The sequence below is a fragment of the Myodes glareolus genome, chromosome 13, assembly GCF_982192425.1.
Source record: "Myodes glareolus chromosome 13, mMyoGla1.1, whole genome shotgun sequence".
NCBI lineage: Eukaryota > Metazoa > Chordata > Mammalia > Rodentia > Cricetidae > Myodes > Myodes glareolus.
Genome location: NC_142038.1, coordinates 20,606,882 through 20,632,142, shown reverse-complemented (window position 1 = coordinate 20,632,142; position 25,261 = coordinate 20,606,882). Strand labels below are relative to the sequence as shown.

At 41.5% G+C, this 25,261-nt stretch overlaps 1 protein-coding gene and 1 non-coding gene across 3 annotated transcripts; one reads left to right on the top strand and one right to left on the bottom strand.

Moving 5' to 3' along the window:
• Nucleotides 1–836: 836 nt before the first annotated feature.
• Seh1l (SEH1 like nucleoporin) lies at nucleotides 837–24,438 on the top strand. Of its 2 annotated transcripts, none has more exons than XM_048419502.3 (9): nucleotides 837–1,078; nucleotides 4,968–5,018; nucleotides 9,911–10,057; nucleotides 11,635–11,846; nucleotides 14,527–14,625; nucleotides 17,160–17,300; nucleotides 17,814–17,971; nucleotides 20,760–20,910; nucleotides 23,675–24,438. In XM_048419502.3, the coding sequence occupies exons 1-9, from the start codon at nucleotides 968–970 to the stop codon at nucleotides 23,865–23,867; spliced, it is 1,263 nt and encodes a 420-aa protein (XP_048275459.1). In that variant the 5' UTR covers nucleotides 837–967; the 3' UTR covers nucleotides 23,868–24,438. The 2 variants fall into 2 exon arrangements, with proteins under 2 accessions (XP_048275459.1, XP_048275460.1); XM_048419503.3 differs by lacking the exon at nucleotides 23,675–24,438 and adding an exon at nucleotides 22,118–22,575 and having other exon boundaries at nucleotides 846–1,078.
• On the bottom strand, nucleotides 8,118–8,224 carry LOC125390668 (U6 spliceosomal RNA). Its single transcript, XR_007228841.3, has one exon. It is a non-coding gene; the product is annotated as a U6 spliceosomal RNA (small nuclear RNA).
• Nucleotides 24,439–25,261: the final 823 nt, after the last annotated feature.

Genomic DNA, 25,261 nt, shown 5'->3' with positions numbered 1-25,261 from the left:
GACAGTGATTTTTAGGGAAGCGCAGGATTGTTAGGGCAAGGAAACTATTTTGTATGATTTTGCAGTGATGGATACAAGCCATTTTGTTTGTCAAAACCTATAGTCCATATACCACGAATGGGCCCTTATGTAAATTACAGATTTTGGTGGTGGTGCTGCTGCTATGTTATCATCGTGGGTTCCCTGACAGTAATAATAACAAATAACAACAGAGCCTGCCACGCTGTTGAATGTAGATAGCAGAGGGCTTTATGTGCATGCCAGGGTCTATTTAGGAGAGTTCTGAATGCATTTTCTGTCAATTTCTCTGTGAATCTCAAAGCAATTTAAAAACTTAGGTCTGACCACTGGGCGGTGATGGCGCACGCCTTTAATCCCAGCACTCAGGAGGCAGGGCAGGTGGATCTCTGTGAGTTCGAGGCCAGCCTGGTCTACAAGAGCTAGTTCCAGGGGTCTTGCAATCCCTCTAGGCGACTTAATTTCTATTTCCTCATTCTGGTTTGGCTGACCCTGTGAGATTTCTCAGAACTGACCACTGTTTCTCAGGTCCTCCGAACTCTCCGTCTCAACTCCATTCTTCCGGCGGCACCTCGTGCTCGCTAAGCGGGACTCCCTAAGCCACATCTTTGGGCGTCTCCATCCTTCCTGGGAGGCTCTAGTGACGCGGCTGAGCTCCCGGTTCAAATATGCACCGATCACGTGTTTACGGGCAGACACCTGCAGGTTGACCCCGGAAGGGTTTTCAATTTTCCATCCTCCTGCATCTCCAGCTTCCCCACGGCCGCAGCAGCGAGGTTTGAGCACAGGCTCCGCCCGCGCAGGGCGTGTCCCTCGGGGCGTGGCGCGCCGGGCCGACGCTGGCCGACGTGCCGTACGCGCCTCCGCGGCGGTCCGGGGGCTGGAAGCCCCACCGCTGCCCTCTCGGAGGCGGGCCGGGCAGAAGGCGGGCCGGGCAGACGGGGCGGCCATGTTTGTGGCGCGCAGCATCGCGGCGGACCACAAGGACCTCATCCACGATGTGTCTTTCGACTTCCACGGGCGCCGGATGGCCACCTGCTCCAGCGATCAGAGCGTCAAGGTGCGCGCGGGGCGCTCGGCTGCTCGGGGCCGGGGACGGAGGGAAGGAAGGAGGGAGGCGGCGAGGACGGGAGCAGACCCAACCGAGACGCACGCGATCCGTGGCCACAGACGCCGCCGCCCCGGAAGCGGCTAGAGCCCTTCCCACCGGCGGATTGTGGGGTCACGGCCGCCCGCGCTTGCGGTGCTCTTCCTCTGCCACGCCTGCGCGGGGGGACTCCCGGCCTCGGGGCTCTGAGCGCACGCGCGCGCCGAGTTTCCGGCGTGGAGCCTGGTGGGCCGCGGCTGTGATCGCTCATCGTGGGGATGTCTTTTTCCTTTGGCCGTGTGTGTTTCAGTTCTGTGGGCCTCCTCGCCTGTGTTGGCTGGGACACTTCCCTGATTGGATTCCCATGAAGGGGAAATACACACAGCGCAGTTATGTTCTTGGTTTTTGGAGACTGTCTCAGTCCTCCAGTCTCAGCTTCAGCCACGCTAGGGTTACAAGCATGAACTCCGATTAGCCGAAAACCTGACATTTTTACTCTTGTTCATGTACCCGTGGTCTCCGATGATCATTATAACGAGTGTCCGTTGAATATGATACGATGCATTATTTGGAGACAGGATCTCAGTTCTGTAGACCCGGTGATGTTCCTGCCTCTGCCGGGAGAGTTGTGATGAGAGATGTGCGCCGCCAGGCTTGGCTCCACTCCTCCAACCCCTCAATTTTAAAGATTAATTTGTGTGAGTGTTCTGCCTGCATGTAGGTATGTACACCGCCTAGTGTCTGATCCCTTGGAGTTAAGGTTGTGATCCAGCTTGTTGGGAGACCCGAACCCCGGTCCCTTTAAGGGCTGAGCCAACTATTGTCCGATGAGTACAGCTGGTTACAGATAACGGACATCAGTTAAGCCCTTAGGAATGGTGCTTAGACTAAGATAATGTAGCAATATTGGGAGAGAAGGTAGTTTAGCATGCAAAGCTTACATGTAAAGACAGTCAGCGAAGGGGCTGATTCAGCTGTCAAGTCACCAAACTGCTTTGCCGCTTTCACATCTTGGTCGCTGCACTACTCACCTGTGCTGCCTCTGCTGTCCTCACCCCTCTGTTGCAATCACCCCTCTGCTGCAGTCACCCCTCTGCTGTCTCTGATGATGATTTTTTGTTTACCACTTTTGCCCACGCTACCGAAAGTAGGCAAGAAATGACCATCTGAAGCCGGGCGGTGGTGGCGCACGCCTTTAATCCCAGCACTCGGAGGCAGAGGCAGGCGGATCTTTGTGAGCTGGAGACCGGCCTGGTCTACAAGAGCAAGTTCCAGTACAGGCTCCAAAGCTACAGAGAAATCCTGCCTCGAAGAAAAAAAAAAGAAATGACCATCTGGGAAGTCTTTTTATTAGGCATAAATAATGTTGTCACACAAGGAGAGATGGGACAGGAAAGTGACCTCCAGCTGACTGACTTAGTGAGCCTCAGCAGTCTGCTTATACAGCCAGAGAAGGGGGTCTTTGAACCACAACCTTGTACCTTTATCATTTGTTATAGCAGGTGAACTTGGCTCCTGCTTGGTGGAAATGGTCATCGAGAGTTCCTAAGACTCGTTATTGGAAAAGTGCAGACAGCCATGCTGGAGCCGTGCCTTCATGGGGCGGTCAGTCGCAGTCGTGGAATAGTTTCAGTGGGTTGGTGGTCAAGTTGTCTGACAGTCTTGCTTCAGGTAGAAGGGAGAGCCCAACAGCGGCTAATTAGGAAGAGTGACCCATCCCCTAATACCTCTGCCTTTTTTTTTTTTGTTGTTTGCTTGTTTTGTGATGTTTTCGTTTGTTATTTTTCGAGACAAGGAGCCTGTCTTGGAGCTAGCTCGGTAGACCAGGCTGGCCTCAAACTCACAGGCTTGTCTCTGCCTCCTGATTAAATTAATTAAATTAATCCTCTTCTGGGATTAAAGACATGCATCACCAACCACCCATCATTTTTTTGTTGTTGTTGTTGTTTTTTGTTTTGTTTTGTTACAGGATGATGTTCTGTATCCCAGGCATTTTTGATACAAAGTCTTGCTATATGTGTAGCCCAGTCAGTCTTCTTCCTTCAACCTTCCAAGTGTTGGGATTACAGACCGTGTTTGACTACAGAAAGAACTAAAATAACTTAGTAATATTAACGCTGATGTAAAAAAATAGATTTAACAAATGTCAAGTGCCCCTCTGTCTTGAGATATCATTTTTTCCCCTAGAAAAAAATGAAAAACAGAATAACCACAAATTAATATGCATCATTACTTTTTTTTTCTTTTTTTCAAGACAGGGTTTCTCTGTAGTTTTGGAGCTTGCCCTGGAACTAGCTCTTGTAGACCAGGCTGGCCATTGTGCGTCATGCGATTAACAGTGTGATAGCGTCATGCCCAGGTTGGCATTATCGTTACTTTGTGTATGTAGTACTGGATATTGACTCCAGGCCTGACACATGCTGTGGCCTGGCAAAAGCTTTGCTTCTGAGCTCTGTCATTCATTTTACTTTATGATTTTGAGATGTGGTCTCCCCGAGTTACCCAGACTGAGTTGCTGGGGTCACATATGTATATCACCAGGCCTGCATATTGTTTTTTCTTTGTGATATTAGGGGTTGAACTTAGGTGCTAGGCAACCCAGCATACATTTTTGATATATAAATTTGAAGCCTTTTTTTGTTTATATTTTTTGGGGTTTAGTGAATATTTTACTTTAGCTTTTGTTTCACATAGTTGATCAGTGTTTAGTTATCTTTGTGTTTAGTTAGTTTTATTATTTTACGTGAACGGATGATCTGTTTGCACATATCTGTGTACCGCTAGAGGTCAGAAGAGGGTGTAGGGTGCTGGGACTTGGACCTGGGTCCTGTGGAAGAGCAGTCAGTGCTCCTGTCTGCGGAGCCATCTCTCCAGACTGATAGCTATTTTTTATTTTGTCTTATTAAATTTAATTTGTTACCTCAAAGTGAAAACCCACCGTGCTCCTCCTTTCCCTCCAAGCTGGTCTGGAACTCATAATGTAGACTATGCTGCCCTGGAACTTAGAGATCTACTTGCCTCTGCCTCCCAAGAGTTGGTTTAGAGGTGTGTGCCACCGTGCCTGGCCCCACTGTGCTTTCTCGGGCATTTACAAAAATGTGGATGACCATGTGTCTACAGAATAGTCTCATTATTCTTAATCGACACTGTCCAGTAACTCCCCATCCCTATCTCCCTAGGGCTCCTGGTTGCACCTTCCTAGCTGAGCTGGAACAGCAGGACTGTCTTTGTATTTGGCTAGTGTATAAACAAATCTTGTTCACAGTCCACGCAGTACCACAGTTTGTACACTTATTGTGTCCTCGTGTTGGTGAGTTGACAGCTGAAGATGGTTTTCAGGGGCAGTACGGAAATGCTTTCCAGCGTTGGCTGTGCCCTAGCACTGTGTTTGATATGCGCCCTTCAGGCATGATTACCATGCTGATGAGTTGCCAGTTTATATCAAATAAGATGTCTTTAAACAGAGATACACACTAAATGATCCACCAGATGACAGGAACCTAAACTGCTGTGAACAGTGTTCAGTAGTCAACGTTACTTCCTAAAGCATAATTGGGAGTATTGTTCAGCACTGTCTTCACATCACACTTAGCAGGCACAAGACCCTGGGCTCAGCGGATGATAGCACCATACAAACAAACAAAACAAACAAACAAACAAACAAACAAACAAAAAAACGGGTTGGGGGAATTTGTTGACTCTACCTATTAGCGCTCCTGGATGCCTTAGTGCTTGGCCCAGTGTTGCTGCACATGATTTCCAGTGAACATTGGCTGGAGGAGTGAATGCTTCCTTCTGCTGCTTCCTGTGGAATTGATGTTTTCCTTGTGCTTATACTCATTTGCCTTTTTTTTTTTTATAGGTCTGGGATAAAAGTGAAAGCGGAGATTGGCATTGTACTGCTAGTTGGAAGGTTAGTATTTGTTTTTACATGGTTTGAGATAATTGAAATCTTTGCTATTTTAGTATTAATGACTTGGTGTTCAGCTTTGAGAAAATGATGAAATTGATATGATATTCTTTCCTGGAAAGATAGCTCCTGGTTTACTACATTATGACTTTATTATTAAAGCAATAGGAAATTTGAAAATAAGAAAAAATTTGTAGGTGTACCCAGGTATGGGATCCCAGTGCTTTGGGGGGCTGAGGCAGGAGATTGCCATTAGTTAGAGGCCAGCCTGGATTACAGAGTGAGACCCTGTCTCAACTAAGGACTGGAAAAATGGTATTTTTTGTAGTATTCTAGGATTCCAGCATATTTCATGTTTTTTTTCCCCTTCTCTCCTCATTAGCCCCAACTTTATGCTCTTTCTCTGTTAAACAAAAACAAACACAAACCAAGAAATTAAAGCAACCCCCACACAAAAAATGCTTACAAAACCACAAAAATGAAACATAAAACAAGCAAAAGACCATAAGAATATCAAACAAAAGCAAAGTGAAACAGAAACCCCACAGAATTACCACTGAGGTCTTCTGTGTTGGCCCAACTACTCCTGGGTGTGGGGCAGCCCTGAGGTGTGGTTGATAGACTCAGTGAGACTCCATTGAAGAAAACTGAGTTTTTTCCTCTGCTGACAGGTACCGATTGCAGGTAGCTTCTTGGTTAGGGTGGTACTCTGTGTCCAGTTCTCCCTTTCAGCCCTGGGACCCTCTGGCTTGAACCTGTGTAGGCCCTGTTGTGTGTGGCCATAGTGTCCCTGAGTTTGTACTTCAGCCCTTTTGTTCTGGAAGACACTGTTTCCATTGCCTCTGGAAGTCTTTTCACCTTCTCTTCTGCATAGATCCCTGAGCCTTGAGGGGAGGTTTTGATGAAAACATCCTGTCTAGGACTGAGTGTTTCAAAGTCTGTCACTCTGCACATTGTCCAGTTGTGGTCCTTTAGATGTGTTAATTCCCATCTACTGCAAGAAGCAGCTTTTCTGATGTGAGTTGAGCATCTATGGGTATAGCAGTACATCATTAGGAGCCATTTTATTACTATGTTCGTTTATCAAAAATAGTAGGTGATGTACCTAGTCGCAGGTTCTTGGCCATTTTGGCAGAGTCAGGTATGAGTTCTGTTTCATGGAGTGGGCCTTAAATTCAATCAGAAAGTGGTTGGTTTCTTCCACAACATCTTAGCCACTACTGCTTCAACATATCTTGTAAGAGGGGTCACTTGTAGTCCACAGGGTTTGTAGCTGGGTGACCCCAACTGTGACTTTTAGGCACTAGTATCAGTTTTAAGTTTAAATCATTGTCTCACCTCTAATTCTGAAAGTTGGTCTCAAGAGGTCTTTAAGGCCATTTTTGCTTGAGGATCAGTCTGTTCCTCCTTAGTCTGGTCCTCATAGACCATTTACTTCTGCTTATAGGGTGCAGCCTTATCTTTACTTTTGATTGCTTACCCTTTAGTGTGGGGTGATCTGTCCTCTACTGGTTGGCTGTTCCTATAACCCAAGGTGACTGCAGGTTTAGTGAGAACAGGGATTTCTATCCATGGCTTCATCCTTGAAAGGGGATGAGATGGGGTAGACAGCTACTCCTAAGTGATTGGCATGCCTATGTGGAGCAACAAGAGTCTGACCTATACACATGAAGGCACAGTGCTGGTTTTTCATCCTGTGTTTAGTTGCTCTGTGGACCTGTGAGGAGTCCATGGAAGCCAAAGCAGTTTCTGAAAACTGTTTTGAAACCGTATGTTGTAGCAGCCCTGTTTTCTCTTGGCCTCACATGACTACTGCCATCATAAAGCTGAGTTGCCCTGGTGATCTCCAGCTGCATGAGGTATTGGGTATGACAGTATATACAAGGTGGAAGGGTGCCTGAAGGTGGGCATGCTGCAGTGGCACCGTCTGAGTCATCACCCAGGCTGACATGGGACTTAGTGATGCAGTGTAATGATTTATATTATCCTTTGTATCTGGTTAGTTTCCTTAACAAAGGTTCATCCTTGTTGTTTTACTTTGAGACAGGTTCTCACTATGTAGCCTTGACTGCCCTAGAACTCAACCTAGACCAGCTTGGCCTCTAACTCAGAGATCCACCTCTTTCTGTCCCCAAAGTGCTGGCATTAAAGACGTGTGCCACCACACAAGCATTATTTGTTTTTATATAATGCTGAACAATCTCAATGTAAAGATAAGCCACATTTGTTTAACCACTCACCTGCTGATGGGCATTTGAGTGACTGGTAGTTTTTCAGTGTTAGAAATGTTTGTTTCCTTTCTCCATTGTGACAGATGACAGGTTTATTAGCAACATGCCACGTGCAAAGGAAGCCCCTGTCTTCACAGGACTGTCCTGTGACTTCAGAGCTTTTTAGAAACATCTAGTAACGATTCTGTGTTGATTATTGGATGGAGATTCAAAATTTTGTCTTTGCTTATATGTTTGAGATAGCCTGGAACTTGGTATGTATCTATCTTCCAACTGCTAGGATTACAAGCACCCGCTACCACACCTGGTGATTTAATTTTCTTTTTTGAGACAAGGATCTTTGTAGTCCTGGCTGACCTAGAGCTTGCTGTGTAGATCAGGCCGGCCTTGCTCACAGATGCACCCCCATGCCTGGTCATTAAAATTTTTAAAAATTGTGGTGACATCTTTGTGCAGACCTCATTCTTTAGTTAGAATGGGAGTTTGACATTTGATTAAGCAAATATAACTTAGTGTGTCTTTAAGTTAATAGCTTTTTAAAGTAAGAATTGAAGGGGAAGCCCCAAAGACAAGACAAACAAGATGACAAGTGGGCAGTCTACCCTTTGTGACATTGTTACCATGTTGAAGTTACTGACTGGGTTCAGAAAGAAAGAATTCTTTTTTTTTTTAAGATGTATTTATTTTGTTTACATTGTTCCGTCTGTGTGTATGCCTGCAGGCCAGAAGAGGGCACCAGACTTCTTTACAGATGGTGTGAGCCACCATGTGGTTGCTGGGAATTGAACTGAGGACCTCTGGAAGAACAATCAGTGTTCTTAACCTCTGAGCCATCTCTCCAGCCCAGAAAGAATTCTTTTTTTTTTTTTTTTTAACCATGGAACACTTCACGAATTTGCCAGTCATCCTTGCACAGGGGCCCTGCCGATCTTCTCTGTATTGTTCTAATTTTTTACTATATGCTGCTGAAGCGAGCACTAGAAAGAATTTTTAACATTATTATTATTATTACTACTACTACTATTAGTATGCTTTTGCTTATTATTATTTTTCTTTGTGAGACAGGATTTTTCCATAGCCCTGGCTGCTCTGGAACTCACTTAGTAGAACAGGTTTGACTTGAACTCACAGAGCTCCTGCCTACCTCTCGATTGCTGGGATTAAAGGGAATACTACTTCTGGTTTAAGAATTCTCACATTATTGAAAATAGAGAAAATGTTAGAAATGCAGAGTGTGGCTGGGGGTGGAGCTCAGTTAGTAGAGAGCTTGTTTTAGTATGAACAGAGCCCTGATTTGATTGTCAGCCCTGCATAAACCAGGTGTGGATGGTGTGTGTGCCAGAAATCTTAGTGCTCACCTGTAGTCCCAGCACTGGGGGTGTGAAGGGAGGAAGAACTGAAGTTCTAGATCATCCTTAGATACATAAGGAGTTTCTTTTCTCAGGACAGGGTTGCTCTGTATAACAGTCCTGGCTGTTCTGGAACCGGCTCTGTAGACCAGGATCAAAAGTGTGCACCACCACTGCCTCTTATATAAAGAGTTCTGAGCCACTCTGGGCTACATGAAACCATATGTGTATATATATGTGTGTGTGTGTGTGTGTGTGTGTGTGTGTGTGTGTGTGTGTGTGTGTGTGTGTATATATATATATATAATTTTATTAATTTTTTGAGACAGGGTTTCTATGTATAACATTCCTGACTGTCCTGGCACTCGGACTGGTCTTGAACTTACTGAGATCCACCTGCCTCTGCCTCCCGAGTGTTGGGATTAAAGGTGTGTGTCACCACCGCCCAGCCGGAATGTTTTGACTTTGTTGACTGGTTAGGCTAAATTGCAAAGTAGGTCTCCAATATAAACACTGGAAATCAGAAGCATCCAGCTGACTGTCATTATTAGTACATGTTTGAGTAGCTTCATCATAGGGACTGAGGAGGTAGCTCAGTTGGTAAAGTGCTGGCTGTAAAATTGTGAGGACCCAAGTTTGAAATGTGTGGTACCATGTGCTTATAATCCCATTGAGCTCTAAGTCCAATGAGAGAGATGGAGAACACACATGTAATTGCGCACTCACATGCACGGGCACACATATTCAAAATTAGAAAATAATTTTAAAAGAATACCAGCTTGCCGGGCAGTGGTGGCGCACGCCTTTAATCCCAGCACTCGGGAGGCAGAGGCAGGCGGATCTAGGTGAGTTCGAGGCCAGCCTGGTCTACAAGAGCTAGTTCCAGGCAGGCTCCAAAACCACAGAGAAACCCTGTCTCGAAAAACCAAAAAAAAAAAAAAAAAAAAAAAAAAGAATACCAGCTCCAGAAGTCCACTGTCCTCAATATCTTCCAAAAGTTGTAAGTTGTATAAATTAACTCTTAGCCGGGCAGTTATGGCGCATACCTTTAATCCCAGCACTCAGGAAGCAGAGGCAGGTAGATCTCTTGAGTTTGATGCCAGCCTGGTCTACATAGCAAGTTCCAGAACTGACTCCATAGCTACAGAGAAACCCGGTCTTGAAAAACAAAGAGAAGAAGAAGAAGAAATTAACTATTTTGATGTTAAGTTGGTGTCTTTCTCATCTTACTGAAGTAAACAGCTCACGTTCTGTTTTCTCAAATAAACTGTATGTGTGAAGATAGTAAACTAAGTTCTGTTTTTAAATCCCTCAGACACATAGTGGATCTGTGTGGCGTGTGACATGGGCTCATCCTGAATTTGGACAAGTTTTGGCTTCCTGTTCTTTTGACCGAACAGCCGCTGTTTGGGAAGAAATAGTAGGAGAATCAAACGATAAACTTCGAGGACAGAGTCACTGGGTGAGACATTTAGTGTCATACAGGAAAGCAGAACTGTGAACAATCAGACCGTTAGTAACACTCTGTTCCCTGACACACTGTTAACACTTCCCTCTATCCGCTTGCCTCCTTCCTTCCATAGTTTCTCCTCTTTCATGTTTGCTTTGCTTGCTCTAGTACTTAGTCCATCATTATTTCTAGTGATTAACTCAGTATTTGCTTTGCCCTCAATTCTATATATATGTCTATTTTGTATGATTTGGAATGGTAGCTAGGGCAAGATTTTAGACTTCTGAATTGAACCCAGGGCCTCCTGCTGTCACTGAGTACACTGCACTTTCCCTGTCTGCATCTACTGTAAGTTCTGCCTCAGTCTTTAGCAAATGATTGGACAGGAATAGTACCTGTGTGCTGTTGACATTATTCAACTGTAAAAGTAGAGCATTGAGCTAGATTATGAGACTTCCCTGAAGTTTATCATGTGAAGTATTTTATTTTCCTTTCAATTTGTTTTTCTTAATAATTATACAATATAGAATTAAAAGCTATAAAAGGATTTGTGCAGTGAGATATTCCTTTTCTCTTGTCTCCAGGTTCTGCCATAAGGTAGTTTAGTCTGCAGGTGTTTTTCTGTCTTTTATATAGTCTTTCTTTACTGGCATTGATAGAAGTCGCAGGCCTTATTTTTACTGTTAGAGGATCCTAATTCAATTGATTTACTACTTGTAGCATGCTTTGTATGATAGCTCTTTGTAAAATTTCTAATGTTTTCTAGTTTGAGGATCAGTCTGTCTATTGAGTATCTTATTTAGAGTTTCTTTTTTTTAAAATATTTATTTATTATGTGTACAATATTCTGTCTATGTGTATGTCTGCAGGCCAGAATAGGGCACCAGACCTCATTACAGATGGTTGTGAGCCACAATGTGGTTGCCGGGAATTGAACTCAGGACCTTGGGAAGAGCAGGTAGTGCTCTTAACCACTGAGCCATCTCTCCAGCCCCCCCCTTTTTTCTACTTATTTAGAGTTTCTATAACTGTGATGAGATACCATGACTACATCAACGCTTATAAAGTAAAGCATTTAATTGTGGGGGTTCTCTAACAGTTTCAGCGGTTTAGTCCATTGTCCTCATGGCGGGAGCATAGCAGAGTGCAGGCAGATGTGGTGCTGGAGGAAAAGCTGAGCATCCTGCATCTTGCGGGCATCGGGAAGTTGACTGATTGTCACACTGAGGGAAGCTTGAGCAAAAAGACCCCAGAGTCCGCCCACAGAGTGACACACCTCCTAATGGTGCCACTCCCTTTGTGGGCCATTTGCTTTGAAAACACACAGCATGATTACTAACATAATAGACCGACTCTTCTGTCTTTAAGGCAACAGTTAATTACAGCTCACTAATTTGCTAGTGGTTGTTATATAAACAAAGTGCTTCATTGGAAATAGAGACCAAGAGAGGCTTCAAGTAACTCTTGCAAGTATAAACACTTTGTAAATGGCAGAGATGTCTTTGTGATTCTGAAACATTTCTTACTCGGATCCATCACATTTTCTTTTTGTGTATGATCCAAATCATATATATGTTTCTTTTTTTCAGGTGAAGAGGACAACTCTAGTGGATAGTAGAACATCTGTTACTGATGTGAAATTTGCTCCCAAACATATGGGTCTGATGTTGGCAACCTGTTCAGCAGATGGTATAGTAAGAATATATGAGGCTCCAGATGTTATGAATCTCAGCCAGTGGTCTCTACAGCATGAGATCTCATGTAAGCTGAGCTGTAGTTGCATTTCTTGGAACCCTTCCAGGTAAGCTTACATAGCAAACCTTTGATAAGTCGACTAAAATAGGCAAGTGATTTTTCAAACTAAGAATTTGTTAGTTTAATTTATCAGATATACTTTATGTAATATTATCTATGTAACTAGATAATATTATCTATCTAAAAGGAAGTTTCCCCTTTCCTATCTGGGTATGTTTCTTGTCTCTATTATCACAGATGAATTCATCCATTATCAATAGTTTGATGAAAACATGTAGAACATTTTCTATGTATGCAAAAATAAATTAGAGCCGGGCGGTGGTGGCGCACAACTTTTATCCTAGCACTCGGGAGGCAGAAGCAGGCGGATCACTGTGACTTTGAGGCCAGCCTAGTCTACAAAGCAATTTCCAGGACAACCAGAGCTAAAAACTGATACCTTGCCCCGAAAAACCTAGATAGATAGATAGATAGATAGATAGATAGATAGATAGATAGATAGATAGATAGATAGATAAAAATTAGATTATTTTCAAGAGACAGATATATGCAAAAATAATGAGATGCATACCAATACTAGGAGACATGGTACACTCCCCTATGTATTTTTCTTGAAGTTCCTTTTCTTACAGAAAAATATTTTGTGTGTGCCTTTTTTTACATACTTGTACATAATTTATAGGATTTCTTTTTAAAACAGTTCATTCATTCATTTCAGGGATTTCTTGCCGTGTTGCCTTTGCTAGTCTAGAAATTGCTATATAACCAGCCAACAGTGGTGTTGAACTTATTGTCCTGCCTCAGCCTCCTGAGAGCTGGGATATATGGTCACCACACCTGTTTAAACATCTTTTCTGTTTAAATGCTCCACAATGGGTGTGATTGTGTGAATGCTATAGTTGCTTTTAAACAATATTTTAAAGAAACTTATGTGTGTGGGTGTTTGCCTGCATGCATGTCTGTGTCGACTGCGTGTCTGGTGCTCTTGGAGGCAAGAGGAGGGTGTTAGATCCCTGGAACTGGAGTTTGAGACCTTTGTGAGTCACCATGTGGGTGCTGGGAATTGAACCTGGGTCTTCTGGAAAAGCGACAGGTGATCTTAACTGCTGAGCCATCTTTCCAGTTTCCCTGTTTGCTTTTTATTTATTTTTTAATTACTTGTTAAGAAAAAGTGCAAATATATTTAGAAGAGTAGAAAATAAAACTGAAAGTTATCTTTCTAAAAGTAAATACTGTTACTAGTTTAATTTCTAGATTTTAATTCTGGTGGCCCCAGTTGCATGTGTATTTCATTTATATTGTTGGTTCTTGCTCTCAGATCTAAACTGTTTATATTTACTGATAGACGCATATGGCTCATTCATTCATAAATGACTAGTAGGTATTTGTGGTAATCTTTATAGTTATGTTGGCAATTGCAGTTTTAAATTTATCTGTTCTTACAGATTTATTAATTGTTTATTATTAAATTAATTATTATTAACTATATTAATCATATAGTTCTTAGACTATATAATTCCTTTTAAAATTTAAAATTTTGACATTTTATGTGTATTATTGTTTGGCCTGCTTGTATGTTTGTGCAGCATAATCATGCAGTGCCTGTGGAAGCCAGAAAAGGGCATTAGCTTCTCTGGAACTGGAGTTATAGATCATTGTGAGCCACCATATATGTGGGTGATAAGAATCAAACCTGGGTCTTCTATAAGATCATCTAGTGCTCTTAACCCTTGGCCCTCTATCCAGCCACAGAGATTCCTCTCTTAAGAAAGAAAATTAGCCAGGCAGGGGTGGCACATACACTCCTGAGGCAGAAGCAGGCAGATCTCTGTGATTTTGAGGCCAGTGTAGTCTATAGAGCAAGTTCCAGGACAGCCAGGGCTACACAGAGAAATTCTGTCTTGAAAGCAGGGAGAGAGAGTGAATAGAGAGAATATGAGCTATGAGCTTATTTTGCTTCTGTTTCATGTTGAGCTTTATTTTTTCTTTTTCTTTTTTTCTTTGTTTTTTTGTTTTTTTTTTCCGAGACAAGGTTTCTCTGTAGCTTTGGTGACTGTCCTGGGGCTAGTTCTTGTAGACCAGGCTGGCCTCGAACTCACAGAGATCTGCCTGACTCTGCCTCCCTAGTGCTGGGATTAAAGGCGTGCGCCACCACTGCCCAGCTGCCTCATCTTTTCTATTCAGTTTTGTTATATGAGTATTTATAACATTTGATTTTGTAAATATCTAGCAAATGTATAGGTATTTTGTCTGTGAGAACTAGTTGACTCTAAAATTTAGCTAGCAGCCAGGTTATGTGAATATTTGTTAGTAGATACACTCATGAAGTTGTTACTTACATAGAATAATCTTCCCTTACCATTTTGTTATTACTATAGCTCTTTGTAGTGAACCTGAGTTTTTCTGATTAGATTAGTGAATCTAATTATGTGAAGCTTTGGTAACAGCTTTAGTAAGCTTTAATAATAAAGAATTACGTTTTTCCTGTTGCTGATGTTTGTAGGAAGAAGGGTATGGCAGGTGTCGTTCTATCAGTATGGATGACCTCTTTTGAAAGAAGGCTCCTTCTATTTCAGCCATAGAAAGTGTGGTGAGGAGCAGTCCTGAAGGACAGAGGTCCTCTGGTGTCCTCTGATGGACATCCAGATGTGGTATAAGGACTGGCTAACTTGTAGGTTTTAAATTATGTTAATTCAGCATCTTACGAGTGTCCCCTTCATTCCTAGCTCTCGTGCTCACTCCCCCATGATCGCCGTGGGAAGTGATGACAGCAGTCCAAATGCCATGGCCAAGGTTCAGATTTTTGAATACAATGAAAACACCAGGTCAGAATTTTTTTAAGTTTTAAGTTATTATTTCTTTATTACCTGCATTGTACATGTTCATTGTATATTCACTGGTTTCCTGTGACACATCAAGTTCTGTGCTATGCTTTCGTTTATGGGTCTTTTGTTTTGTTTTTACTTTCGTAAAAAAGATTTATTTTCCGGGTGCTTTGCCTGCGTTTATGTCTGTGTACCATATGCATGCTTGGTCATTGGCTCCTTGAACTGCTGTTGTGGTTTGGTGGGAACCACCATGTGGTGCTGGGAATAAAACCAGGTCCTCTGCAGGAGCAGCAGTGGTCTAAGCTGCCGAGCCATCTCCCCAGACCCATTGTTTTTTGCTCGCTCTCTCTCTCTCTCTCTCTCTCTCTCTCTCTCTCTCTCTCTTTTCTTTTTAAAGTATTTACTATGTATACAGTGTTCTTCCTTTATGTATTCCTGCAGACCAGAAGAGGGCACCAGATCTTGTTATAGGTGGTTGTGAGCTATCATGTGGTTGCTAGGAATTGAACTCAGTACCTCTGGAATAAAAATAATGCTTTTAATCTCTGAGCCATCTCTCCAGCTTTTTTGGACTTTACATTTTGTTAACCTGGTTGGTCTTGAACAAGTTCATTTGATCTACCCATTTCAGCCTGCCGAGTGATACTTAAGGCATACGCTCGTTTGCCAATAAGTAGGGTGGAAGAGAAGGCAAGTAGTATCTCAGTATGTAGCATCCTGTTGAAAATGGAAACCAATACTAAGGAATGGGATAAACCTTCTGAACTAAAAGAATGAGGATGTTGGAAGAGCTTTCTACCTGGGGAATCCTGGTCTAAGGTTTAGGTTAGGATTGTTCACTTAGAGGAGGACCTAGAGGGTGAGCGCAAGTTAGCAAGTTAGCTAGCCTTCTATGTGCAGAAGACAGTGTTTGAGAAGACCTGGGACACAGAACTTCACAGGCAAATGGGATGTGGTGGGATAAGCAAGACTCAGGAGCCTGTGCCATTGCTGTAGTGTCATCTACTGGTCACGTGAGTGCAGCTACAGGGTCAGATGGTAGTTTAACTTAGTAGACGGAAGCGTTGTGGAAGGAGCATCATTGGATTCGGCGTGAAGATACTGTTACAGTCGTCCAGTTGGGAGATTATTAGTGTTTGCCATACAATTAGGACAATGAGAAAGGGGAAGATAGCAAGATAATATAGGTATGTGTATTTTTATAGATGATTAAGAAGTGTTTTGAGTAGCTCATAAGCATCAGGAGTATTAAGTGCTGCTGATCAGTGGTGGTGAATGCCTTGGCCAGGAACTCAGTCTTCATTGTGTTCTTTTTCTCCCTGTTTTTTTTTTTTTTTTTTTTCCAAGACAGGTTTCTCTGTGTAGCTTTGGAGCCTGTCCTAGAACTCAAACTTGTAGATCAGGCTGGCCTTGAACTCACAGAGATTAGCCTTTCTCTGCCTCCTGAGTATTGGGATTAAAGGTGTGTGCCACCCCCGCCAAGGTCTTGTGTACTTAAGTGCTGACGTTACAGGTGTCTGCCATCATGCTTACTAATCTCCTTCCTTTCTCCCTGCTTGCCTCCCTCTCTCCCTCCTTGTTTCTGGTTGGAGACTGTGTGTGTGGTCATGGTTGGCCTGAAACTCACTATGTAGACCAGGCTGAACTCATAATAGAGTTCTACCTACCGAGTGTTGGAATTAAAGGCATGAACCACCATGCCACTTTCTCTTTTCTTAAAAACAAACAAAAATACCTACTAATAAACCCAGATTTTAGTCTAGCTAAGTTTTGATTAAATATCTTAATATATACTTACATTGCTAGATTGGACCTTATAGTGGTTCTTGGGCTAACCCAACAGAAATTTCTTCACTTGCAGATTTGGAGGCCAGAGGTCTGAAATCAAGGTGTTATTTGGTTGTGCTCCTTTGAAATCCTTGCTGGTGGCTCTAGTTTTGATTGCCAGGGGCGCCTGGGCTTGAGGCAGCCTCACTTCCTGCTCCTTCACTGTTGTGTCTTTCTAAGGGCACCAAATGTCAGAGTCTGTCCTACCCTAGTAATAATGAATAAGAACAGATAAATTATTTTTGAATAAGGTCATATTTCTAGGCTGTACTTTGGACTAAGTTTTTCAAGTTTCTGAAAAATTTTAAAAAGTTTTATTTATTTTGAGACGAATCTCAGTATGTAGCCTAGGCTGACTTGTAACTCACAGAAGATTCTCTTGCCTCTGCCTTCGGAGTGCTGGGCTTAAAGGAATGTGCCACCAATACTGGCTCAAGTTGTTTTTATGTTAAAGATTTTTTTTGTGTGTGTATGTGTATATATGAGTGTATGCTACATGTGTGCAGTTGCCTACAGAGACCGGAAGAGACTATTTTCCCCTGGAGCTGGAGTTACAGGCAGTGGTGAGCCACCTGATAAAGGTGTTGAGAATCAAGCTGTGGTCCTGGAAGAGCAGCAAGTGTTCTTGACCACAGAACCATCTCTCCAGTACCAGGTTTTATATCTTATTTCCAAAATTTCTAGTTAATTTTTCTTTGAATCAGGAAGTATGCAAAAGCGGAAACTCTTATGACCGTCACAGATCCTGTTCATGATATTGCCTTTGCTCCGAATTTGGGAAGATCGTTCCATATCCTGGCAATAGCAACCAAAGATGTAAGAATTTTCACATTAAAACCTGTGAGGTGAGTTGAAGAAAAATCAGGAATTTATTTGAAAGTAGATGTTCCTTTCGATTGTCTTTCTTTGTAGAGGATAGAAGAGGTGCAGGGCTGAGGACTGCATCCTCTGGTGAACATTCCATATCACCTTTTGGAGTGAGGATGTAGTTTGAATTGTCTCAGGTCCTTTTCCTGCTCTGTACTTCTTTCTGCTTGTCATATAAAGTTGTCATGTCATTGGATTCTGAACCTCATTTTGGGGAATAATAGGCTCAATTGGTTTTTTTCTTCTGAAAAAAACAAGTCACTGAGTACCATCTGTGGGATGAAATAAGTCCAGGTTTTGACAAGCTAAAGAAAGTGACTCTTGTGTAGCCTAAGGGCTGAGTGGTCGGGGACATAGGTGTGCGGTTAGGGAAAAATATAGGAAGCATATTTATTTGTATTTTATTTCTTACTTAAATTGTGTGTTTATGTGTGAGAGTGTGTGTGTACGCACGACATATTCTTATGAAAACTTCATTAATTTTGTTTTAGGAAAGAACTTACTTCTTCTGGTGGTCCCACAAAATTTGAAATCCATATTGTGGCTCAGTTTGATAATCATAATTCTCAGGTCTGGAGGGTGAGCTGGAACATTACAGGAACAGTGCTAGCATCTTCAGGAGATGACGGCTGTGTGAGGTTGTGGAAAGGTAAGGTCTTTAGTGGAGGGGTAGTTGTTACTTCTACTTACTTTCCATTTAAAAGTGTAAACTCTGAAATATAAAACCTGATATATATACACACATACACACAGGGTTTCTCTGTGTATTCTTGGCTGTCCTAGAACTCACTACTGAAACACATTTTAAAAAAATTGTCTTTAATATTGTTTTAAAATAATTGTCGCTGAGTGGTGGTGGTGTGTACCTTTAATCCCAGCACTCAGGAGGCAGAGGCAGGCAGATCTCTGTGAGTTTGAGGCTACAAGAGCTAGTTCCAGGACAGGCTTCAAAACAACACGAAGAAGTCCTGTCTCGGAAAACAAAAACAAACGAAAAAGTTGTCTTATTTGTGCTATTTTGAAATACCAGATTACTTAGTTCATAGACTTGAAATGCTTTATTTTTGTGTGGAAGAAAGCCTGTTTTAGAACTAATTAGAATATGCAGCTTCTCTAGTGAAAGCTAACGTGTGTGGCTGCTTTCTGAACCTGGGCGAAGCCTCCGGTGGTCCTTGGTAAAAATGTTGGCTTCAAATGAATGAGGACCTGAGTTTGAATCCCCAGAACTCACCTGGCAACCAGACACATAGCTCAGGTGTCTCAATTCCAGTGTAGGGAACTTGGAGGCAGAGAGAGGAGAATTGTAAGCAGCTCTGGAGCCCTTACCCTGGTAAATGCAGCACAGTGGAAAAACAGTGTCCCTATCTTAAACAGGCTAGAAGGTGAGGACTGACAGCTGAAGTTGACCTCATTGAGTGCTGTGGCTCTCACACTCACACACACACACACAGATTTTAAGTCCACTGTCTTTTCTATTTCCTCTCTTTTGACTCCAAAATTCAAGAATACTGGCTTTCTGATTCTGAGTTTCTTGTAGTGCTATACTGAGGGAACTTGGTCATAGCCATTGACACTGACTTTGGCATCTGTAGCATCACAGTGGACACTCTATTCTAAACATCAGCTTTAGAAGTGCAATTGGTTGGCTGGAGAAGTGCAGTCTGGCTAAGCCTTGATGGCTTCCCGTGTCTAGTCCTGGGATATATTCTGTAGTACCAGCCCAGACTTGACTTCCCTCAATTTGATTTTAGGGACTTCTCTGTCCTTTTTTGCTTTTAAACCTTAAGTAGCACAATTAGGTCTTCAACTTTGATTCACTGGGTTGACTTCAGCGACCAGTTTTGCATTTGAAGAATGAGACCATATTGGATGAACCACTAACCTGCCACACTGAGGTTTTATCGGTATGTCTCTCTGACCATAATCTACACAGGTACTCACGTAATGTGTATTCGCATAGCCAAGAGACAGCTCCCTTCCTTGTATAGATTCTTTGTAAGAAAGACAAAGAATTTGGGTTTATTTGTTTTTTTAAAGGTTTTATTTTGATACTAATTTGAGTGTGCGCACACTTGTGCAGGTTAGAGGACAACCTTGGGTAGTGTTCTTCAGGTATGACTTACCTTTTTGGTTTGAGACAAGGTCTTTCTTGCTTGAGAGACTCAGATCCACATGGTTTAAGGCAGGTATTTTATTGAGTGAACTATTCCCACAGCCTGGATAGTAACTCTTGTTACTAGAGAATGGTCTCCGTTGACTCTCTTGCCAGGAAGGGAAATCGTTGGTAAAAGCTCTAGTGTTTTTAAATTAAAATGAGTAGTTCTTTACTTTTGAGACCGGATCTTGCTCTTTGGCTAGGCTAGTCTGGAACTCACTATGTAGCCCAGGTTGGCCTCAAACTCAGAGCAATCCTTCTGCTTCAGCTTCCTGAAACTCTGATTACAGGTATGAGTTACCATGGCTGGTTTAAATTAGTAATTCTTCAAAAACCTTAAAGACTTGGTTATGTGTCTCATCTAAAAATTGTTCTGAAGCTTACCTGGAAGTTAACATAATTACTGAGCTGTGGAGATGGCTCAGTTGGTAAAGTGCTTGCTGTAAAACCACGAGGACCTAAGTTCAGATTTTTAGCCCCTGTGTAAAGCTCAGGCCTGTTCGTTTGCTGGAGCTCCCTGGACAGTTGGTGTAACCATATTGGTGGCTCTAGGTTCAGAGAGAGACCTTACCTCAAAAACTAAGATGAAGAGTGAAAGAGGAAGACCTCAGGGGTCACCATCTGGCTTCACTGTGCATGTATGTGCACACATGCACATGAATGGAATTCAGGCAATTGTTGCATACATACAATTGTTTTTTTGTTTTTTTTTTAATGTGACCCATATTTTATCTTACTTCTTGTGGCTTAGGAGGAGAGTGCAGTGTTGTTTTTAACGAAATCTCAACTGTTCGATTTTACCAATAGACACTCAGGAGCCAGATGCTGGGGTGAAAGCCTGCTAGCTCAGAATGGCAGAGAGCGCACCAGCTGACCTTCCTTTCTCCGCTGCCTCTGTCCCTGAAGCCTCTGTTTCCCACCTTTTCAAACAAATCTCAGATCAGTGTCCTTCCCTTCTACGTCTTGTGAGTCTCTATCTGTCCTCTTGATTCCCTCTTACTCTCTCTGTTTTTTTCTTAATAATCCTAGGTTTCCTAGGTCCACTAGGTTGCTTGCTCTGCCTCTGCCGTATGCTTGGCTTTATTTAATCCTATTTACAATATTCAAGCACAAAGTTCTTGGAGTAAAGGTGTGTGCTAGGCCTGAGCCACACCACAACTAGAAACAGGTTTTTCCAATAAACAACACTCTTAGGTTCACAGTGTGATCAAGTGTCCTCTAACAGTGCAGGTATGTGTAGATGTTAATCATATTAATGTATTTGACTTATTTTTTCTTTCAGCTAATTACATGGACAATTGGAAATGTACTGGTATTTTGAAAGGTAACGGGAGCCCAGTAAATGGGAGTTCTCAACTGGGAAACGCAAATCCTTCCCTAAGCTCAAATATTCCAAATCTTCAGAACTCACTAAATGGATCTTCTGCTGGCAGGTAGGCTCTTCTGTGGGAAAACTAGGAACCCCATCCCCTACCCTGGACACACTTTTTATTTTACGTATATGGCTGTTTTGCCTACTTGTATATCTGTGCACCACAATGTGTGCAGTGTTTTTGGAAGCCGAAAGAGTCAGGTGCCCTAGAACTGGAGTTAAGGATGAATGTGAGCGTCCATGTGGGTGCTGGCAATCAAATCTGTTTCCTCTGCAAGAGCAGCCAATGCTTTTAATTGCTGAGCCATCTCTCATGGTAGCCATACTAAAAGGTGACTTTGCAGGTGGAATAAAGTAATTTACCAATAATTGTGACACTTATTCTTGGCATTTCGTTCTTGGGTCTGTATTTAATGGCTTCTTTGGTTATAGTTCATACAATAGTCTGTGTGACCATTGAGCTATATCTTGAAGCTCAGTGGTCAGTAAATATGATAATAGCTTTGTTCACGATTCTGCATTCTTTCCTGCAGCAGGGAGAGGAAGAGAAGGTGTGGTTTAATAGATTGACTCTTAGATAAACAGTCTTTTTTTGTGCTTGTTGTGTGTTCTTTGCATCAGGTCACACAACTACAGCTTTATGAGACCAGTGAGTGAAATGATCTGTCTTTTGTGCTTATAATTGAGGAAATGACAAAATCTGAGGTTTTGATGTTTATATTCTGCATACATTTAAAATAAAGTTTGACATAGAGTTGCTTTCATATTCACATTTCAAATATGTAAATCTGTAATATAAAATTATTTTAATATTCCTTTAGAAATATTAATAGAATATTATATTACTAGAATGTTATTAATATTGATGGAATAGAGCTTGGGAAACTTCAAAATCTAGCCTTAAAACTGCTCTCTGGTTATCCTGTGGTCACCCTAAACAAAAGAAGAAATTATATTTTAATTTTCCCAGTTTTGATACTATTGTATTTTTTATAAAGAAATCTTGTTATTTGATTTTGAGGTTTTAAGTATTTGCAACTACAGAAGCACTTTCAACTTAACCGTAGAGCGGATTATTTTATGAAGGAAAGCATAGTAGTGTTGTTGATTTTTAAAACCTTGTTTTAGGTTACAGCTTTTGTACTGGTACTGTTATTTTCCTCTGTAAATAGCTTTGGTGGTTTGACCTGTTTTCTGATTGTGCCAATAACCATCTGTTGGACCTGTGATCATTTTCCCTTTTCCGTTTGTATTATGTCCTCTAACAGAAAGCACAGCTGAGTACAAGCTAGCTGGAGTAACTGTGCTGTTTGGCTGCTTGTTGCATGCACACAGGAATGGAAACGAACTCCTTTTCCCCTTCCCCAGCGCCGTTTGATCTCTCCCAAGATGCAGCAGCAGCCTGACCACTACACAGTCCGAAAGGCCTTTAAAATTGCAGTGTATATAATTGTTTGTACGAGTTCAGTTTACCGACACTATAAATGGAAAGGCTTTTTGTTGAGACATCATCACCAAAACAATTTTTTGAAATGTTCTATAGACTAACTTGGGCTTAAAATGGAAAAGATTGCTACTATCCTCATAAACTATTGGGAGGAGGGAAAATACAATATTATTCCATTTGGAGAATATAGGGATATGTCTTTTATTTTCTAAAACAGTAAGCTAAAATGATGAGTTTTTATAATTTTAATTTGAAAATCGAATAAATATTTTTCATAAAGATTGTTTTGAGTGCTAATTTGTTTACCTTTTGTAGAATTGCTTTATAGGTGATATTATCTACACAACTGATTTTTCTTGTAATTAAAAATACTAGTAAAGGAGCAGATTATTAATGTAGCACCCGAGTTCAGATAAAATGGTTTGTAGCTAAACATCACATTAGCATTTGCTACAGTTTTATTTGGTAGTAAAATAGTGGAAGCACTTTTTAAATTTTCATCCTGTACTCAGTAAAGAGATGACTGTTTCTATTATGTGCATGAATGCTTATGGTGTGCTTCTATACAACTTGGTTTCCTTTTAGACAATTTGGAAACAGAAGAAGAGTTGACATTTTTGCTGAAAATTTGCATGCACTTGAAATTCCATGTCTCAGGATTTTTAATGTGTTGTTTCAGTGAATTTCTGTCTTCTAAAACTCTTGACTTTGACAGAGTTATACACCTTTTTATTTACTAAATTGCATACATATTACGGGTAAGTTATAAGACAGCAGAATAACAGACTATAATTCTTTGAGCCTTTTTAGACACCAAAATCTGTAGCGATCTCAGTTTTTTGCAGGAAACCAAAACTGTTCAATGATTATATTTTTTAAAAGCATGTTGCAGTAGCCAGCTTTCCAGTGTGAGGGTGTATTCGGGTTAGTTCTCAGTATCGTGTGCACTAAACAGTTGTGCCTGCTGCTGCAACAAGTGCAGCTGTGCTTCAGATGGAAAGCATATTAGATTTGTAAATTACAGAATCAAACGAGAGATTAGATAAGGCTTTAAATTTATAAAATTAATGTCTCTGTAGCATATGTACTGATAATTTTTTTTGGCATTTTAACTTTAACAGATTTTTTTCCCCCAAATTTTTATACTTGCTTAAGCAACCTTGATTTAAGTGAGAGTCTTGATTTATACTATTATGTTCCATTGGTTTTGGCATGACTATACAAGCTTTTTTTTTTCTTTTTTTTCTTTCCAGCATGTTTTCTCTTCTTTGGTTCTCTTTGTATTTACTGCTTTTCTCTTTTTCTTCTGTTTCCCCCCCTCCCTCCTTCCCCCTGTTGTTTTTGTTTTGGTGTTTTGTTCCTGTCTTCATTATTTCAGGTATTTCTTTCCCCCTCTGGATTCCCCACGGGCTGGATCAAGATGGTCCAGTTGTGCCCAGCTCCTTCCTCCTCCTGCTCCTCTGGTAGAGCACTCTTGCGATGCCGACACTGCCAACCTCCAGTATCCTCACCCTCGCCGAGGGTACCTCTCTCGGCCTCTTAATCCCTTACCTGAGAATGAAGGGGTTTAAAACACTGATTTAAAGGCCTTGTTCAGATGCTTGTAAATGCTTTTATTCCGGGCTGCTTTTTTGTTTTTCTTCATTTTCTTTCAGAAGATCCTTCTTATTTAGGGCATGTCTTGCATGTATTACAACTGAAGTGTTTGGAACCAAACCTGTTCTGCACCAGGAAATCCTGGTTTCACTAGTTGGTTACCTCTGATGAGATGCTTCAAAAAAAGCAACACTAACTGTGAAAGATTCCCGTATCTGATTCAAAGTGCCTGTCGTGTAAATTCTGTGTGGAGTGGTTATTGTAGAGTTCAGTTTAGCCTGTTTATAGGCAGCTTTGTGTGAAAGCTTGTCATTGTGGACTTCACTCTGCATTTCAGACATTAAGAAATGTTTTTAATTTTATAGGTTGATGTTACAAATGCTTGTAAAATAAATCATTCCTGTGTATAAAGCAGCAAATCATAAGGATATTTTTGTTTTTGTTTTTTAAATGAAAATGCCTTTCATTACTTGGAATTACTGCTTGAAGCTTTTGTAATTATTCTCCAAGTAGATTATTTAATAAAAATATTTTAAAGGATATGAATCTGTTGTCTTACAGAAACCATATGTACTTGGGTCCTGTTTTTGTTTTGTTATGAACCAAAGTCTATGTAGCCTGGCTTTGAACTGGCTTGGTGGCCTAGGATGACTTTGAACTCCTCCTGACACACTTTCCTCCACCTCCAAAGTGCTGGGATTACAGCACCACCACAACTGGCTAAAGTAGAATACTCTTTAGTCTACTTTATAGAATAGTTCTATATTTCAGGCTTAATTTCCTTTTACTGTGTCACAAAGCCAAAAACCTGAAAAATACAAAAATAAATAAATTAACATTAAAAGATATAATGCCAGGTGAGATGACTCAGTGGGTAAGGCACCTCCCACCAGACTTACCATCTGAATCCGTTCCTCAGAAACAACGTTGTGGCAGGAGAGAAACAGCTCCTGCAGGGAGTTCTTTGACTCGACACAAATACCATGTTGACAAATACTGACTTCATTCTCACTACTCAACCTCATTAGTTACTGGTTTGGTTTTATTTTTTTTGGGGGGGGGGTCTCTGTATAATCTGGCCTCTCTTGGAACTCACTATGTAGACCATGAACTCACAGAGATCTTCCTGTCTTTGTGTTACAAAGGCATGTGACACCATGCCTGGCTCAAAGCTTTTTTTGTAGATGAAGTTAGAAAGCAAGGTATATTTGATTATGGTTAAGTGATTAATAAATACTGTGGAGCCAGTAATCTTATTTTTGCCTAGTTTTCTTATGAATAGTTGAGGTCTTACCTTGCAAGGCAAAAAGATGTCTTTTTAAAAAAATTGGGGCTGGAGAGATTGCTCAGCAGTTAAGGGCACTGCCTG